We start from the raw sequence: 20,256 nt of genomic DNA on the forward strand, positions 1-20,256 counted from the left end.
TTGGGTTGAGCCATGGAACAAAAAAGACAGCTATCCCTCTTCCACAAAAACATTGTGCTGTGACTAAACTGCGTGCTGACAGAGCATTCTCTGAGCATTAAGGGATTGGGCTGACAAGCCAGGCAAGACTCCACGCTCTGCCATATAGGCAAATAGGCAGCCAGGCTCAGAGAATATTTGTGGCATTCCACTTGGTGAGCCTCTAACAGCGTGGCTCGATGGAATTGTTATGCCAGCCTTCCCAACAGCTTCCAAAATCCAATTTTTATTTGGCTCTGATTCTAAATCAGCTTTTAGTTACATCTTGCTTCACGTTTTGTGTTGCTACAGATTTTAAGCTAATTTTATCATGTTCTTTAGAGTGGATTAGGGGACATATACCCTTCCTGCCAGTCTCAAACACTGCTAAGCAACTTGCTTTCTTTTGAGCACTCTGGTCTGCAAAACTAAGAGGGTTCAGGACTCATCAAGCGAGATTGTTCCTGTACTATTTATAATTTTTATTTACAAAGGCTACACTTTCAGTTTTCATTGTATCTGATCTTACAACAACCAAATGAGGGAGATTGTTATTCCCATTTTAGAGATGTGGAGCTAAGGCCTAGAGATAGTGAGGCATCCATAAAATAAGACCAGGGCTGAATTTGGAGCCTAGTCCAACTCCTGCCTGTTCCCTTCATCACACATGATCAATGTATCTCTGTGGGTGGGAATGTATCTTGTACCTCTGTCACCAGCAAAAATATGAAGGAACCCCAAAATAAGTGACAAGAGACTTAATGAAGAATTGGCCAGTTTTCACTTACTTATTGCTTTCTTATCACTGTGAAAGTGTTAGGCTGGTGGGTCGTCCCTGTCAATCATAGAAACAATAGCAACACACACACACAACGTGGCAGCAGGCCAGTTTGCTTCAAGCTTCTACTCTACTTTTCAAAAATGATCATTCATGTGTCAACAGCCAGGAGGCCTTTTGATGCTCAGGATCAGATGGGACGGTACAAGCAGTGCTGCTCGCTTAAATTCAGCTAGAGCTTCTCCTGGCATATAAGAGGCATCTCTGTGAGCTGGACTCATGCCAGTACACGTAAACCCTGCATTTGGAAGCCCAGAGAAAGGCAGCATTTAAACGTGGAAGAAATTATCTCTCCTCGCCCCCTACCCAGCCCAAATTGAGGCTCTGGACCACATTGTCCTTTTCATGTGCTGCTCTTGCAACAGACAGATCATTCTCATGAAATAGATTGCTGACCGAGGGGAAAGGCCCAAACAATTGTTTCCAACAAACACGCCTGTGGTACGCAGCCAAAGACAATGAGAAATGTCCCAGAAGCTCTCGGGACAGAGCACAGATAATGAGCCCCCCTCCAAATCCTGCTTCGCTCTGCAGATCTCGACCTGCCGGCTGCAGCAGCAGCAGCAGCAGCAGAGGAGCACGTAGGGAAGAGGCTGCTCATTTAGTGCAGGCAGTCCGAGGTGCAGCATGCCCTTCACAAGACGCAGGGCTTCCTTTCTGGGGCAGCAGCCCTCTACGTCTGCAGCGGAGAGCGCGGGCACCGCCAGCCGTAGGGTTAGCATCGGTGGGGCAGGCAGCCTGTCCAGGCCGTCGGGGGTTTATGTGGGAATTGTGCCAACAGGAGGTGTCAGCAGCCTGGGCACCCGGGTGTCCCGCAGAGCTCTGGGTATAAGCAGCGTCTTCTTACAAGGCCTCCGTAGCTCTTGCTCTACTGTCCCATTGCCCCAGGGGCTGGAAAGAGGACGGGGCCTATCTTACGAGAGCCTGAATGGGTGCCTGGTGGACTACATTGAAAAGGTGAGAGCTTTAGAGCAGGTCAACCAGGAGCTCGAAGACCGCATCCGTGTTTACCTGAACAAGAAATCTTCCAGCGCCAACAACTGGGGAGCCCTGAGAGAGAGCTGGGAGACCATCTACCACCAAGTGAGTATGAAAACTGGCAAGAAAGACAAAGACGAACGAATCGTTAACCAGAACAAAGGGTTTCTGATGCCAATGATAAGAACGCAGCCTCGTGCTAGGGTAGAGCTACCCTGCCTGGCACATTTTAATTTTTATCTTCATGGTAATTAACATCATTTCACTGTGTGTGTGTGTGTGTGTGTGTGTGTGTGTGTGTGTGTGTGTAGGGAATGCATTATGCATGGGAATTGCCCTGAGGAGGTTCATGCACAAGAGGGGAAGAATGGAAAGCTCTCTCTCCCCTCTTTGGCGTAGTCAGCCAATTCTCCTCAGAGCAGTCGTTACATTTAGGAGCAAAACTACGAAAGAAACGCCAAAACAGCAAGTTTATCCTCTTGGTGTTATCTCATTGCCAGCTTGATGCTGTTTGTAATGAGGAAATACCATCTTGAGTGGTATTTGCTTCTTTCATTCATCATATTTTCCAAAAGCAAGGTCTATTTTATTTTTTTAATGGCAAGGCGTTTCTTCCACCCCTTACACAATGTTTAGCATGGAGGGGAACTTTTCAGTCAAGGTCTTTGCAAACAAAGAAAGACGTTTTTTCATCTAAAATTTGTGGACATTTTTACCCATTTTATAAAACTGCCTTAAAAAAAACTCCCAACACAACCCAAATATCTTATGAAATTAAAGCATGATCATACATAGTGCAAGAGGCAAAAGGGCAAAATAAATAAAAAATTATGACCCTACAAACACTAGGAAGGCACGCCTATATTGAATCAGCATTGCTGCAGCACTATGGTCACCTTGTAAATCTTGCGGAAATACTGAAGTCCTGGATGCCTCTGGTCCAGTGGTTTTCAACCAGTGTGCCATGGCATCCTGAGGTGCCTTGAATGATAGGGGTGCCGTGGGCAACACTGGCCTCTGCCCCTCTTTCCTTCCCTCCCTTCCTCTGATGCCCTCTTACATCTCTGCCTCCCAAAGGCTTGCACAGCTGTTTGTTGCAGCAGCCCTGGCTACAAGCTCCCCAAGTGAATGGTGCCTCTGGGTCTGGCCAAGGGGTGCTTCCCAGGCCCCTGTGGGGCAGTGTGAGGAGGCACCTCTCTTTGGGGTGGTGGTGGGGCGGGCAGTTCCAAGACCAGGGGACTCCCAAGGAGAGGGGAGAAGAGAGGAGGCTGAGGGAACACTCCACAAGGGAGGGTGTTCAAAAAGGGGTGAGGGGCTGCCAGCTCTGCAGGCAAGGGGTGACACAACTGGGCTCCTGAGCCCCACAGGGGTGCCAAAGAAAGAATGCAGTTGGCCAATGGAAACATGGACTCAAAAAGGTTGAAAACATCTGCTCTACTCTAATACAATTTCTTGGGAATGTTTTGGTGAATAGGCTCAAGGGTCAGGGAAACCGACCTTTTAGGGCCCATGGACACATTTGGAATGCTCAAAGTGTGATGTGGGCACTACACCCTCCGGTCACTTCTTTCCACTCCACTCCACCCCCACGAGACAGAAACAGAAAAGTCCTCAATTATTCTGGATTAATTCAGCTGGGACTAAGAGCACCACTTTCCACACAAGCAGTAAAATACTTGAATCATAACTCTGCATTTAGCCTATACACACTAAACTAACCCAAGAATAAATCCAATTGAACTTGCTTCTGAATAGACTTCCATAGCATCTCACTGTCAGGTGCATTTCCTAGATGATTTGATGTCAATTATCTGTAAATTATGTTAAATCATTGTACACTCATCTTCTCAACACAGTCCTGTTCGCATATAAAATGTTAATGTTCATTATTATTGCTATTACTTTAAAAGGCTTCAGTCCTATAAGCAGTCCTGTAAACTGCCCTGAGACGTGCGGATATAGGGCAGTATATAAATTAATAATAATAATGATAATAATAATAATAATAATAATAATAATAATAATAATAATACGGGGAGGGAGGTAAGAGTGCTTGGTACTGTAAATGGGCTGCATAGATATCACAAATGGGTTATTACTGGCAATGCTTTTTAAATTTTACTTGATTTTCCACAGAAAGGGGTAAATTTAGGTTCAATTGGAAGGCGGAGTGGGGGTGGGGAATAAGGGCTAGCGTTTTGTTGCCAACGATGTTGTGCATTCTGAACGCAAAAGGAATACCCATGCCACAAAAAGAGGATGACTGATGAAGAGGAAGGTGGCTGTTACTGCATCCCCCTGAACCTCAGACAGACTGAGGTTGGTGATGGAGTGCCTGATTCACCCTAATGGACCAGTCTCTGCTGTACACCACTGTGCCCCAATGCAGAGTTACAGCAACATTACTGGCCCTGAGAGGTGGGTGCCTGTTGCGTCTCTGCCTGAGTCATTGCTCTGGGTCCACCGCCTTCCAATATGCCCCGGCAGAAATGAAGTTCTGTAAAATCCTCAGAGGCTGGGACTGCTGTCTTTACATATTCTGAAAACATTCTGAGTGAAGCCTCTCTGCTTCCAGAAGTTGTGGGATGGAGTGAGGGAGAAACTGTTCTAGAGGCACACATTACCAGTCAAGTAAGGCTGATTTACAAGCCTTATTGCAGCATATGCTGCACTCAAAGGGACTCGAGGTAGAAATAAGTGCATGAACACTCCTAACAACATTGCACAGCAGTCAAGTTCAACTAAAAAGAGCAGCTATTCAAACAAAGCTAACAAAATCACAGAACAAACTGTTTCAACAATCTACCATACTAAATTCCTGACATTTCATTTCATTAGTACAAACAGCACTATAATGAAGTATTGAATAGCAAGCCACAATTTGTTGATTTTAAGCTAGTCAAAATCACCAGCAGAACTCGGTGTAAGTAGTAGCTATCACAAATAAATTAAAGTGCCAATGGAACAGGCACATGAAAAGAGGGAGGCATAACAGTCAGGCTGTGTATATATATATTATTTTCTAATAAAGCAATTCAACAAACCAGTTAAGTTTGGTGGCTTTCTTCCTGCAGGGACGGGGGGGGGGGGCGGCTTTCTTCTTTAAAGGATATTCTGTAAAATGAACCTGTAGCCCTCCAGATGTTGCAACTCCCATCATCAAATAGGGAATCTTTTTAAGGTTTAATGGTTTATTATGTTTTTATATAAGGGACGCGGGTGGCGCTGTGGGTTAAACCACAGAGCCTAGGGCTTGCCGATCACAAGGTTGGTGGTTCGAAACCCCGCGACGGGGTGAGCTCCCGTTGCTCGGTCCCTGCTCCTGCCAACCTAGCAGTTCGAAAGCACATCAAAGTGCAAGTAGATAAATAGGTACCGCTCCGGTGTTTCTGTGCGCTGCTCTGGTTCGCTAGAAGCGGCTTAGTCCTGCTGGCCACATGACCAGGAGCTGTACACTGGCTCCCTTGGCCAGTAAAGCGAGATGAGCGCCGCAACCCCAGAGTCGTCTGTGACTAGACCTAACGGTCAGGAGTCCCTTTACCTTTACCTTTTTATATATGTTGGAAGCTGCCTAGAGTGGCTGGGGCAGCCCAGTCATATGGGTGGGTACAAATAATAGCATCATCATCATCATTATTAATGACCATTGGCCACCCGCCTGGGCTGCTGGAACATCATCTGCAGGGTCACAGGTTCCCCATCACTCCCTTAGGTTAACAGGCAGAATTTGCACCAGGTTTTACAGGCAGAACAGACAGAAACCACTAGGTTTTGTCCCCTGACCCAGGCCACATTCACACCATACATTTAAAGTACGATACCACTTTAAGCAGACATAGGTTGCCCCAAAGAATCCTGGGAGCTGCAGTTTGTTAAGGGAGCAGTGACCCCTATTCACCTTCTCAAATCTCCAGAGTTCCCTGTGAAGAGGGATGATTAAACCACTCTAGGAATTGTAGCTCGGGAAGGGGAATATGGGCTGCCTAACAACTTCCAGCACCTTCGACAAACTCTTAATGACACCTCCCAGAATTCTTTGGGGGAAGCCATGATTAAGGCGGCATCATAGTGCTTTAAATGTATGGTGTGGATGTGTCCCCAAGCAACCTCCTAAGTCCATGCAGACAAAGGAAGCTGTGCAGAAGGCCAAATCTGCATGCAGGAAACAGCATGAATCCTGTGAGCGAGTGGTTTGCGGTTGCTGAAAACTTGTAGGGCTATTCCACCATAGTTAGATACTGTGGGAAGCTGCTGCAAATCTTGTGTGTGTGTGTGTGTGTGTGTGTATACGCACGTGCGCAAGAGAGAGAGAGAGAGAGAGAGAGAGAGAGAGAATTGGCCCATGAGATTTGAATTCTGGTTACGTTATTAAACAGTCCAAAGAGAGCTTTTTGATAAAAAAATATTCCCCAGAGTCAGCAGGACAGCTGTGTACAGTCAGTGCAGCAAATTAAAAGATGGCACTTCTCTGTGAACCTGAGAACAAGGTGTTACAAATTGCAGCCTTCCTTCTAGTTTAGAAGAAAGTGAGCTGAGAAAAATAATTAACGAAAATCTCCATCTAATTCCAGTCCCCCCTCCCGAGAGAGGTTTACTGCTGAAGCAGTTAGTATTACACAAGGGAAATGTAAGTGTTATTTTTGTTAGCCGTAAAGTGTGAAAATGCATATTTTTAATTCCCTTTTTAAAAATCCTGACACAGTTTACTGCAGTCATATTTCCAAACCCTGGGGATCCCAGGTGGGAAGACTGGGTTTAAAATAAGGCTGTAGGATTTGATAGATGAAAATGTTTTAAAGGACACAAATTGTTTGGGCAGCAAGATTAATTTCATTTTAACTACAGTTTTTGATGCAAATACTTATAAAAATTGCAAATGGCAAGCACCACATTGTCAGGGCAATGCTAAAAGGAAGGGGAAAGGATAATATGAGGCAGAGGAACCACCAAATTCAAAATCCTGCCTGCTCTAGGTCCAGTCAGGCTGAATAACAGTGGTGGGTAGAGAAAGTAACTACACTAGCTCTAGGCTGGTGCAATTTCCCCCACTATTATGGGGACTGGGGGAGGGGGGCTTTGGATGTTGTAGAATCATAGAAGCATAGAATTGTGGAGTTAGAAGGGACCCTGAGAAGCATCTATCTGGAATTCCTCTTTTTTGTATTACTGCTGTTGGAGCACTAACAGCAGAGCAGGACAAACTTTTTTAATGCAATTTTGCCTAATAGACTCCATTTTACAAAACAATCCCTGCTAATATAATGTATAATCCCATGTTATTTTCACTATTATGTGCATTTTTAGGCACATCTCACACTAGTATATGTCTTTTTGTACACATTACTTGGCTGGAGAACTGCACTGCAAAATTCAGAGAAAATTTTGCAGGATGGTTGTTTCAGTTTGGATATTCTTTCTGAAACAGAGAACTATGTAGGTTCGCCTTTAAATGCAAATAGTCAAAATTCTTACCCATACCTATCAGCAGTAAAAAGTAATAATTCCTACACCATGCCATTCCACTGCCCTCCCGAAATGTATCCTCCAACTAATACTATGTTAGAGGAAGAAAAACTGCAACATACTGGCCATCTGCCCTTTATATCACTCTCAAGATGGTACCCACTGCATTCCTATATGCAAATTTATTCACAGTATATTGTAATAAATATATGATACCCTCCCTTTAAGCATTTGCTCCCATAGCCACGTACAAGTAGAAACAATGCCAGCAAATAACCATCAACATATTTCAGTCAACAAGCTTATCATTCTAGCCAAAGGCCATGACAAACTTGTATTAAGCAATAGTACTAATAAAATTGTACAGAACAGACATCAATAATATAATAATCCCTAATATTTTTAAAAAAACTTTGCCAAGTTTCTAAGCGTTAAAATAGTTTCCCTTGTGAATCTAGAATCCAATTTGCCAACAACCAGAATATAAGATAGAGAAGTTACCAAAGACACCAACAAACTCAAATCCAGCTTGATTTCAGATTAAACCTCCAAATCACCACAACAATTTATAGCAATTTTATCCAGCTCCAGGTTGTTTTAAACTACTCCTTCTGGCAACTGTGTCATGCAGCAAGACACTTCCTTTCTCAATAGCTCACCATGATACTCCAATTATTTTTTCTACACTGCCACAGCGCTTTCACAGACTCCCATGAATCCACTGGTTAACGCGTATCAGCCAACAAGAAATCTACTGAGTATCCACCAAGGTGGCCAGAGCTGATTAAATTCAGTCTGGTCCAATGAAGGACCCGGGTCCAGATACAGATTGTATTTGTTATTTATATTTGACTGCTTCAACTGTTCTAGGTCGGCGATGCAGTCATGGAAAATGCCCGGCTTATGTTACAGACAGAAAATATTCAAGCCTGTGCCGAAGATGTTAAGGACAGGTAATCTCTTGTAGGTCAATTTTCTCTTCCTTGATATGAGAAAGAAGAGGGGGAAAGATTCAGACTGGGAATAATAGTAGAAGGGTTAATCCTAATGAAAGGAATCAATTCATAGGCCATCTATCAGTGGGACAGAGCTTTTGACTGTGGTACATTGGTAATATTCCTGTAACAAATGCATCTGCCAGAAGACTGAGCTCTGGGCTGCAGTGTCCCAACATGCTGTCCATTTCTTCTGCAGGTATGAAAATGAGCAACCGTTCCGAAAGGCAGTGGAAGATGAAATTAATTCTCTCTATAAAGTGATTGATGATGCTAATTTGACCAAGGTGGATCTGGAGAGCCAGATCGAAAACATGAAAGAAGAATTAACTTTACTGTCAAAGAATCATGAAGAGGTAAGTTGGAGCCGAGAACAGCATATGGCTAGAGCTTATCTTTTTAGGCGACTCACTGGCTTCTATCCAAACAAAGGCTAACTTCTGCCAAAAATAGTGTTTATTATTGAACTTTGTGATTAATGTCACAGTGCAGGGCTCTTAATTGGTGTTTTTTTGTATTTGTTTTTTGCATAAGCTTAACTTAATGCCTATATCTCAAAACAATAAGCAGGCTCTGACATATTTTGCTATTTTTACTTCTGTGTGACACAGTGCCATTTAAACATACGTGAAAGTCCACATTCATATAACCTTATAGCCAAACATCTGGGGGAAAACCACTTCGGCTACATTCAGGTTATGAAGCCTCTGCTCTCCCCAAGGGGTTAAGCTTTTTGCACACTGATAACCTTAACTTTTACATGCTGCCTTGGAAACACCTCGATCGTGGGGTGCTCTCTCTACAGAAATGTAGGTTTTTATGCATGCAAGGTTGCCTCTTGTTCATGAAACCATAGGGGCTAAAAATAGCCCTGTAAATCCCCCCACAAAAGTTATTAACCTGAACTTTATTTTTTTACTACTATTCCAGGGGCTAGTATCCTGTGTTTCTGTATGGGTATGCTTCTCCATGGCCAGCATAGAAACCCAGACTACTAGCTTCTAGTTTAAACAAAAAAATTTAAAACGCCTTCTACCAAGCAAACTGGAAACAGAAGGAAGGGATCCTGCAAAGAATTCTTTATCTCCTATTCATACCAGCTGAAATATTTAAAGAACTCTACATAATGCAAGTAGGCTGTGATTTCCAGCCTGTCCTGCATTCATCGAAATTACATAATTTCAATGGAAGAAAAATGTCAAGAATGCAAAAAAAAAAAAAAAAAAAAAGACATAATTTTTATATAAAAATTGTGGACTGAAAAAATATGGCAATGAATACCGCTGGTGTTTATTTGTGTGATTTCCATTCCATTCCTTACCTGCAACAAACATGCAAATTGTGGCAATTTCCATTCCTGCTTCCATTTCTGATAATATTCTCCAACATCCCTACTTATATGCCATCTTTCACAGCAAAACCCTCCTAAGGCAAATCACAAAATTTGGTAAAAACATGAATACAATATATAAAACACACCCCAACACAACGCAGCAGCCATGGCAGACTCCCTCAATTTAGTAGGCCATGACAAAGGATACAAAAAACCCCAGTGACAATGGCATGCTAAGGCTGCAATCCTATACAGTGGTGCCCTGCAAGACGAATGCCTCGCAAGACGAAAAACTCACTAGACGAAAGGGTTTTCCATCTTTTGAGGTGCTTCGCAAGACGAATTTCCCTATGGGCTTGCTTCGCAAGACAAAAACGTCTTGCGAGTCTTTTCCCTTTCCCCCCCTTTTTCTAAGCCGCTAAGCCGCTAATAGCCGCTTAGCTGCTAAGCCGCTAATAGCGCTAATCCGCTAATAGGGGTGCCTCGCAAGACGAAAAAACCGCAAGACGAAGAGACTCGCGGAATGAATTAATTTCATCTTGCGAGGCACCACTGTATGCAACTACCTGGAAGTATGTCCCAATAAACTGAATGTGACTTACTTTTGATAATATATGAACAGTAATGAACTGCACTGCACTTTAGAATCTGGGGCTACGGCAGAGCGCCTAGGTTACTATTTCATCATCAACACAGTCATCAAGGTTGATGGAATTGAGATGGTCCCGTGAAATGACCCAGATACACTAAAAAAACCAAAAACCACAGACTTCCCATGAGAAACACTTTCTACACCAACTAGCCATGTCTATCACAGGCTACGAGGAAAATAATTTCATTTGTGAACAGTAACACCATTAGTAATTCCAATCAGAATACGAGCATTTTGTAGGGAGAAACAGATCTGACCCAGGGGGAGAGCGCCCCCAGCAAAGTTTAAAACAATCACAGAGTTAAGCAGTAGTACAGCGTGGGGAATATAGGCTGCTAGAGCCTTTTATATATCCCATTTACTTTGCAAACAGCACTTGATCCTCTCTCACTACCCTATGGCAATGAACAGACCACACACTTTAAAAGCTTTACTTACAAAATCCAAAGGTCTGATTCATGCACTGTTTTATGCAGCAGCAAGGAGAACACAAATGGAATACTCTTGGGTACAAAATACAGTTTCAAGCATGCAGTCTGAGCTGGGATGAAGCTCAGACACATCCTTCCTGGTCAGTTACATGGCACGAAAAGAGTGAGGAAAGGAAGAGAAAAAGTTTCACTTCCTCCGTCACCTCTGAGTTCCTAATTGAGTTCTATGATCTTAACCCCTTCATGCATTAACTAGCCGTATGCTTGACTGCAATTTCCCACATACAGTCAAACCTCGGTTGTCAAGCCTAATCCATTCCGGAAGACTGTTCTACTTCTGAAACATTAGACAACAGAGGGGCAGCTTCTGACTGGTTGCAAGAGCTTCTTGCACTCAAGCGGAAGCCGCGTCAGACGTTCGGGTTCCGAAAAATGTTTGAAAACCAGAGCATTTACTTCCGGGTTTTCAGCGTTCGGGAACCGAAATGTTCAGTATCAGAGGTGTTTGGGAACCAAGGTTTGACTGTAGTGCATTTACATTTGAGGGACTATTTGTAGAAAACAAACAACGAGAAATCAAGTAAGGCTGCAGTAGCCACGAATGACGTCTACCCAGTTGCATCAATGGAAATTGTTCCTTTTGCTAGAATCTCAACGGGTGCTGCCCATTTATTTATGTGGGTGGTTTTCAGGATGTCAAGATGCTTTACAAGCAGCTTGCTGTCTCACCACTGGAAGAACTAGATACTCCCATTGGAACAGGCCTGGATGACATACTGGAAAAAATCCGGATTCATTGGGAGAAAGATATTGAAAGGAACCGAACTGAGACTGGCGCCTTGCTCCACACCAAGGTAAGAACAAAACAAGGTAAGGGTAACTAAGGTTGCAATCTTATATACATTTGTCTGGGAGTAAGTCCCATTTATCTCAATGGGCTTTGTGTTTTAGTAGACATGTACAGTGGTGCCTCGCAAGACGAAATTAATCCGTTCCGTGAGGCTCTTCGTCTAGCGGTTTTTTCGTCTTGCGAAGCAAGCCCATTGACAGCTTAGCGGATTAGCGCTATTAGCGGCTTTTAGCGGCTTATCAGCTTAGCGGATCAGCTGATAAGCGGCTTAGCTGCTAAGAAAAAGGGGGGGAAAGGGAAAAATCCTGCAGGAACTCGTAAGACATTTTCGTCTTGCGAAGCAAGCCCATAGGGAAATTCGTTTTGCAAAGCGCCTCCAAAACGGAAAACCCTTTCATTTAGCGGGTTTTCCGTCTTGCGAGGCGTTCGTCTTGCGGGGCACCACTGTATAGGCTTGCAGTGTAAAATGATTAGGGGGATGGAGCACCTCTCCAATAAAGCCAGGCTTACCAAGCATGGACTGCCCATTCATTATGTGTGTGGGAAGCTTAAAAATAATACTGCCCAAATTACTCCATGAAATAACGCTCCCCTCCATTTTCTCCAATCAGCACTGTCAACCAAGAGTAATATTTATATACCAGTATATGCTGTAAACGGAGGAGAAAGTGATGGATTTAAAATCACAGCAGCTTTTCTTCTGAATTGTATATGATATATTTGTGTAACGCAGGCATCCCCAAACTCGGCCCCTCCAGATGTTTTGGGACTACAATTACCATCATCCCTGACCACTGGTCCTGTTAACTTGGGATGATGGAAATTGTAGTCCCAAAACACTTGGAGGGCCAAGTTTAGGGATGCCTGGCATAACAGAACAGCAAATAAGAATCTGCATTTTTTCCCGTTCGTCACTGTTAAATGTTGTCAGCAAGCCACAGAAACAGCACCATCTGTACGGACACAAGAGGAGGAACTGGTTGAATCCCTGAGGGTAGAGTTTCATGAAACAGCTTGCAAAATTCAAAGCCTGCAAGCAGAGACTGAATCACTGAGAACTCTGGTGAGTCAGAAATGAGAAATGGTATCTGTTTATAGGTGCAAGGCTTTTGTTTCCAGGATGAACAGATTCCTATGGGTTTGCCCCCTATGCTATAAGAGAATCAGGGCAATCCTTCTGTATTTCTCAGAAGCCACTGATTTCAATGGAAATTATTCCCCAGTAAATGTGCATAGGATTGCAGCTGACATTTTCAAATGCATTCAGCAAACCATTGTTCATCCATTATAATTGCAACCACACGCTTCTTGTGGACATCAAGGCTTGAAAACTCCACTTTTCAAAACAGTTTTTATAGCTATAAAACTTAGGGTGCAAGCTGGAAAGCTGACATATAACTGTTTACCAGTGATTCCAGTAGGAGGATTAAGCAAGTGTTTAAATTTTTTCCACTGAAATCAGTAATGCTCCACTGGTTCTTTTCAGGATTGTGGCCCAGTTTGCATGCAATGACAAACACAATGGCCAAAGACACAGAGCGAGGGTGCAGGTACTCAAAGCAAAAACTATGGCTGCTTCACTCCTCCACCAGTCCTGCTTCTGCCACACCACTTGAAGCAAAGCCACAGTGTGGCTTAGTGTTACATTTAGATGCTTTTTTCCTTAAAAAAATGTTTAGGGGTGCTCTCATTTTCTTACTAATATTGAAATACTGCCCCTCAATGAGGCCAAACTTAAAGATTCACAAAATGTTTAGGGGTATGCGTACCTGTGTACCCCCGGAAAAAAACAACTGCATTTAGACATCTCAGTACACTTTCGAGCACAATTCAAAGTGTTGGTGCTGACCTCAACTGCCTCGGCCCAGTATACCTGAAGGAGCATCTCCATCCCCATCGTTCAGCCTTCAGCCCGGACACCGAGGTCCAGCTCAGAGGGTCTTCTGGCGGTTCCCTCACTGCAAGAAGTGAAGATACAGGGAACCAAGTAGAGGGCCTTCTCAGTAGTGGAAAGTCCTGCCATCAGATGTCAAGGAAATAAACAACTATCTGACTTTTAGAAGACATCTGAAGGCAGCCCTGTTTAGGAAAGTTTTTAATGTTTGATGTTTTATCACTTTATTATCTTGCTCACAATGAACCATGAGCTGAACCAATTTGTGCTCAGTTTACTGCTTGTGGTTTGTTTGGGGAAAACCCACAAGGCTGCGTTCACACAAAATGCTAAGCCAAACCACGGCTTATCTTTGGGTAGCATAGCAATAGTAGGGATAAGCATACCTGTCTGGATACCTGCATGCTTACTTGTTCTCCCTAAGCTACGATTTGGCTTAGTGTTGCATGCAAACAAGGCCTCTGTCAGAATGGTTGCATTCTGCAGAGACTCTATAACATGGATTCAAGTATTTGTACACATGCTCCTCATTGCCAACAGCTCCTCTCAGTGTTCCAGACACCACTTGTTAACCTCTCTCAAGTTTCCAAAATTACTGGCCAACTAGTGTGTGGAGCTATTGTCAAGAAAGAAAGATGACAAGGTTCAGGTGTCCCACTCCACATGCCAAGGTTACAAACTTCAGCATTCTCACCTATGAAAACCTACACCGGACCTCCCCAGCTTATAACCACCAAATGCAGCCCTCCACTGTCTTATCATATGAGGCCACACTACATGGTTGCTAAGTTTACCTTGGTAGAGCACAAGTTGGGCAGGCCAAAAATATGTGTTAGCGTTTTTATTACATATATATATATATATATATATATATATATATATATAATTACATTACAACAGGATTTTATTGTCCTTGCAGAAGAGAGGTTTGGAGAACTCCCTCTATGATGCCAAGCACTGGCATGACATAGAGCTTCAGAATTTAGGTTCTGTCATCACCAAGCTGGAAGCAGAAGTAGGAGAAATCCGTGCGGAGACTGAGCAGCAGCAGAGGGATCGCGAAACTCTGCTGTCCATTAAAACACAGCTGGAGAAAGATATCACTGCGTATCACTGCCTTCTAGACAAAGAAGAGAGCAGGTATTTCTTTGTATGGTGAATTGTGTCTTGCCTGCATAATCGCTTCTCTGTGCCCAGAGGAGAATTAATCAGAGTGGACACAAAAGGATAAATCAAGCAGGATCTAGCAAATATTAGCATTGCTACATTATAATATTACATTGCCAACAACTTCATTCTGTTGTGCAACTGATGCCTCAGTTACAGATTTGGAAATACGGCTACTAGTTGACTGAACTCATAGATATACTCCATTCCTAAGTCATATGTGAACAATTCCTCTTTACGAGGTATGGCCAGACCAGATTCTCCACTCACTCGCCACCTTCCCCAGAAACAGCAGGCACAATCCAGTCATTCCAGTACTGCCTCTCTTCAGATTTAAATTTTAGGCCTCTGAAGGAAGGGGTGGGTGGAAGAGGCTCAAGTCTTGATGGCAAAGTTCTCCCCAATTGGCAGCAGTGAAGCTCAAACAGTACCATTGCCTGTTACTTGGCTCAGAAGGCCAGTCTAAACCACATCATGGCTTAAAGTTTCCTAGAGCTGCACCATTTTCACAACAGGCGACACTCTTGCCAAAAAGAAGGGGCCTCTTTGATTTTGGCTGCTCCTTGTGGTCTCTGCAAAGAGTGCTGCAAGTGGACCTGAAACAAAAGCTGCAGCATAAAATGCTCCTGTCCAGAGATCCAGCCAGCCAGACATGCACTTTTCCAGGATATACGCCATTTACTACTTAATCAAAAGTATCTCAGCTCACATTAATGTATTAAATGTTCATTAATATACCAAAATATAAATAAAATCAACATGCCATTCCCCTCTCCCCCACCCCAGTTTTCTACACCCCTGACCCAAACAGTCAGCATTCCATGACCATTAAATATGAGTACAGTAGTCCTCACTGTGCTATTTTGAGAAGTGGGTTCCTCTAGATTTTTTCTTATACTTTTTGGGCATTTTTGCAAGCAATGGGGTTCCCCAAAGCTTTCTTTAAAAAAAAAAGTTTACTATTTACATTAAGATCATATGACATACAATTTACATCGGAATCTATCTTGGCAACTTCCCATCCTTACATATGTTATGGCTTAATTCTTTCCCTCTTGAGTATAGACTGCAGACCCTCCAAATGTCCCTATCTTCCAGATTTAGAGAAGCTTTCCCAGTTTCTAATTTGACCCCGGAATGTCCCGCTTTTCCTTAGGACATCCCTATTTTCATTGGAGAAATGTTGGCAGGTATGGAGTTATCCGCCCCCTGAGACACCTGAAGGCAACAGTTTTTTTTACATTTTTTTAAAGCATTGATTCATACTAGCTTAGTGTCTGCAGTGGAGCCCAAACTACCAACAAAAAGTGGTTGAATAAAGCACACTAAACGGCATGAACAACCAAAACAGCAACGTATGAGGATTTGGCTGCAGAGCAAAAACGACTTTTAACATATAGTTCAGGATACTGTTTCAAACACAAACCAAGAACAACAAAGTTTTCCCTGTTAAAAATAATAATTATGTCTTCCATGGGAAACGTTACGCAGAACAGCTAGCTTTTGGTTTACCATAAATGGAATTCTCATCTGTAATATGCCAGAAAAAGCTGCCCTTTTCACTGGAAAATTTGATTTCCAAACAAGTGTAATTCTTTTCTGACAACTGACTCATGAAGACCTGGTCTGAATTTTTCCTATCAGTCATGGAATTCTTGGTTGGATTTAACATCCACTCTCTTCATTAGGAAGAACATATTTTCGCCCCCACAAAAAAACTCTGAATCCACTACTTTGATAAAAACACAAAGGACAATTTGGATTAGAATAGTCATCCCAGACCTTGAAGCCCACATATTCACTGCATATGTGCATCTATTTAATCATGCATGTGATAACCTTTCTACTTGCAACCACAAAGCTGACTTATACAAAGTGTGTGTGTGTGTGTGTTTGTGCGCGTCATTTTGTTGCTCATCTTGCCAAAACTGCATCAAATCAATTTGTACTGTTAAGGGTCTGCTTATCTTTGGAGAAATAATGATTTTGTTGTTTAGTCGTTTAGTCGTGTCTGACTCTTCGTGACCCCATGGACTAGAGCACACCAGGCACTCCTGTCTTCCATTGCCTCCCACAGTTTGGTCAAATAATGATAGTGTTGTTTTTGTTTAACTTTTCAGCTGATTTTCAAATTTGTTGTCTTCAGAAGACAATTATTGTTGCTCAAAGCACAGGATGATCTCACTGGCAAAAGTGTCCATGGAAACGATGAAAGCCAATGCAGCCTGCTCCAACTTGATTCGTCAACTTCAGTAGGCCACGTATGATTGCTTTGCTTACAGGTTTCAAAACTTCCTATATGATTATAGAATAAAATATCAGTTCAACTTGATGGCTCTTTTTTAATATAAAAAAACTGCTGGAAAAAAACTAGACTGATCCTGCATTCTTGTCAACACTCACTTGAGAATATATCTCACTGATCTCAGTTTGACTTTTTTAAAAAAAGCAAAGGCACAAAAGATCAGGCCACAAGAGTAATACTTTCTAAAGTCCCCTGTTTTACCGTAGGAGACTTGCAAATTGTATTCTGGACACTCCTGAAGTTCCTTGGAAGGTTATCTGGAGTTCCATTTGTCCACCATACCTGATCGCATTCTGCAATGCATGGCTGCAAAAGAGCATTGAGTGTTTACTAGGCTACACTCTCAGTTCATATGGAGCAATGGTGAGGGAGGGGGCCTTTAAGTCTAGCCAGTCCCCCGATTTAACTGAGGGTGTGTTCTAGAACATGAACCTAGCCAAACTACATGAGACATGACTGGATCTCTGATATATTTGTTAAATTATAGAACAAAGCTGAAGAACCTGTGGCCATCCATAAGATGGACTCCAATTTGCACCAGTCCCAGCCAGTATGGCACAGGACTTGGAGTAGTTTATCCCCTTACCTGCCCATGTTCCCATTTCCTGATCTAAATTCTCCCTTCTTCAAGTTGCTGTTACCCCACTGAGGAAACACACAGTTACAGTATTGACCCGTCTGCTTTCACTACTGAAGCAAATAGCAACCGGGGGGGGGGGGGGGGTAGGGCATGGAAGAGAAAGAGAGATTTCTATTGAGAAAACAGTACAGAGAAATGCTTTGTATGTTTGCAGGGGATGGGAAGCAGCAGCATACCTTAATCCTCCCCCCCCCCCCCAGTGACATGCCTCTGATCCACTTCAACTCCCCTGATGTGATGGTTACTTTGGAAGTTTGAAAAAGACACCTGAAGATCTGATCCCAGGTTTCCCACATCTCACCTATTTTGACCTTTAGAAAGGGTTTCTTGGAGCTATGAAATCTCAAAATAATGTCTAGATTCAGAGAGGGCCATCATCACCATCAACAACAACATGTGTTTATTTCTATGCTACTTTCCCACAAAATTGTGCTTAAAGTGGCTCACAACATTCAAACAGTAAGTACAGCACAACTACTACAAAATAATATGAAATAACAGATACAGTGGCTTGGATCCCAGATATTCTTTTAGGACACTGTAAACAGACACACACTGCCCTAGTACTGTCTCACTACACCAGCTTTCCCCAGCTTGGTGCCCTCCAGCTGTTTTGAACTACAACTCCCATCATTCCTGGTGAGAGTTGTAGTCCAAAACAACTGCAGGGCACCAGGTTGGGGAGGGCTGCACTATACTACTAAATGACAATGGGAATACTTTTTGTCTGATCACTGGAAACATTTTGAGTCTAACCAAGTTTGATTTGAACATGTCAATCTAAAAGAGAAAACTGATAGAATTAAATAACATAAGCAGTTTTGTAACAGACAAGAGTATCGTCAACAGCACTAGATGGAAGCTCAGTCACCTTGATCCCACCATGCATTCTAAGCCACAACACTAATCCTCTCAAATTTGGTGCTTGTCACACAACTCACACTGAGTCACCCAGTAATACTTCTCAGCTGCTTCCCATCTGTCCATCTCTCATCATGGTGCACACATTGTGCAGACATTCACAACCACATCACAGTTTACAACAATGCCTTAATATTTAAATTATTTTTCCCATACAAGAAAAAGGCTTAATTTGGATCTCTGAGGAACGTGCACACAATAGGTCCACTCTGCGGATGTGTGGGATTTATTCCTTTAGTTTAACTAAATTCAGGCCAGGTGTAGAAAAAGCAACAGTTCTATACCCAAACAATTAATGCTTTGAAGCCAATACCCTGGCAGTAGGTCTTTCACTTTACTGAAAGTATGCAAGTTTTCACAAAAAGGAGAGCATAAATAGTAGAGGCAAGCTATATAATTGTGAGATATATTAATATGGCCAAAGGAGGGAGGGCAGGATACTGGATGAAAATTGTTTAAACCATACTATAATTTTCCTGGAATTCTCTGAAGAGCCCTTAGCCCTTGCTTTAGCCTAACACCCAGGGTCACTAGCAAAACTAGACACTAAAAAGCATGGAAAGTTGTGATCCATTCTAAAGACTTCAAAATCCACAGTTGGAAAATACCTTAACTAGGACCAACCAAAATGACACAAAATTATAAGCAAGCTTTCTAGTTCTTCAGAACTCTACTTCGGGCTGGATGCTAAGCAGCACACCCAAAAAGTGGGAGAAAAGTTTTATTGTTATTGACACCACAAGGCTGTACAGTATTTAGTCAGTTTTAAGGCTTGGAAGATGGAGAATGCAGACTTACCCTACACAGCACAATCCTACATGTCTAGTCAGCAGTAAGACCTGCTGAGTTCAATGTTGTGGCCTTAACACAGGTATATATACTCCTCCAAACTACTCTGCAGACCTGCTTTGACTATAAAGCCCCAAAGTAATTTCACAAAAGGCATGAGCTTATGGGCCCAATTAAAGAATGTCTTTCTCATGAACCTTATTAGCTTTCCTTGTTGCTTTTAAGCAGTAAGGTCTCCACAAAAAGCACTGTCTTCAAATGCATTTCTAAACAAACTAGCAAATAGGAGCCATGTCCATACTATAAAAGAAATCACAATCTGTTGCACATAAAGTTGGTGCAGAAAAGGCTAAAAAACAACAAGCCAAACATGACTTAAGAGATTTCAAAAAGTTGATTTTAGAAAAAAACATCAGTTAGAAAAATGCTTAAAGAAATTGCAGCCTCTCAAAGTCCCTGCTAGTGCTACTTATTGTATCTTACAGCCTTATCTTATAGATTAGTTTTAATTGCTAAAGCCTCATTCGTTACTGAACAAGTTGGGCAGAGGCATTCTCTGAATCCTAAGGGAACAGCGGTGTAGAATTTTGCTAACTGACCAATAGTATCAGGCAGTGCTATTTTTCTAGAAAAAGAGGTGCCATAACTCACCATGAACTCCTCCTTTGTTCTCTTATAATGGCAATGGTGCCCACTTGAGAGGTGCTGGAACTGAGTTGTTGAGCTCGGCTGGGGGGGAGGGGAAGCCCTGGTATCAGGACAGCAGCTTACTAAATTTGCCTATTTAGACTACAATCATATGCACATTAACTAGCAGAAGCCACACCAAACACAGGTGAATCCATTTTGTGAAAATCTACTTTTTGCAGCTAAGCTTGTTGCTTTTTGCTTCATTATGACCTGCCTTTTGGGGTCCTGCTTTGTCCTTGTGTTGCTTACATAACAGAACAAAAAGTACAAGGATTAACAATAAATTTACTTG

At 42.6% G+C, this 20,256-nt stretch overlaps 1 protein-coding gene and 1 long non-coding RNA gene across 6 annotated transcripts in view; one reads left to right on the forward strand and one right to left on the reverse strand.

Moving 5' to 3' along the window:
- The window catches only part of LOC310828454, a 33,870-nt gene that overhangs the window by 12,133 nt on the left and 1,481 nt on the right, over positions 1-20,256 (reverse strand). For all 5 annotated transcript variants that reach the window (XR_014556890.1, XR_014556891.1, XR_014556892.1 and 2 more), the window contains exon 2: positions 19,926-20,003. This is a non-coding gene — a long non-coding RNA (uncharacterized lncRNA). The remainder of the gene's footprint in view (positions 1-19,925; positions 20,004-20,256) is intronic.
- BFSP2 (beaded filament structural protein 2) lies at positions 690-16,946 on the forward strand. The gene is made up of 7 exons (XM_083706015.1): positions 690-1,939; positions 8,168-8,250; positions 8,492-8,648; positions 11,401-11,562; positions 12,490-12,621; positions 14,372-14,592; positions 16,740-16,946. The coding sequence occupies exons 1-7, from the start codon at positions 1,484-1,486 to the stop codon at positions 16,741-16,743; spliced, it is 1,215 nt and encodes a 404-aa protein (XP_083562141.1). The 5' UTR covers positions 690-1,483; the 3' UTR covers positions 16,744-16,946.

The sequence above is a fragment of the Podarcis gaigeae genome (assembly GCF_964106915.1).
Source record: "Podarcis gaigeae genome assembly, chromosome: 12".
NCBI lineage: Eukaryota > Metazoa > Chordata > Lepidosauria > Squamata > Lacertidae > Podarcis > Podarcis gaigeae.

What these genes read in the sequence shown, in the direction of transcription:
- BFSP2 (XM_083706015.1), top strand. Translation starts at nt 1,484, where the DNA reads ATGCCCTTCACAAGACGCAGGGCTTCCTTTCTGGGGCAGCAGCCCTCT. An exon ending in GCCGAAGATGTTAAGGACAG is followed by an intron (nt 8,251 to 8,491) that starts GTAATCTCTTGT and finishes TTTCTTCTGCAG; the next exon opens with GTATGAAAATGAGCAACCGT. An exon ending in GCGCCTTGCTCCACACCAAG is followed by an intron (nt 11,563 to 12,489) that starts GTAAGAACAAAA and finishes AAATGTTGTCAG; the next exon opens with CAAGCCACAGAAACAGCACC.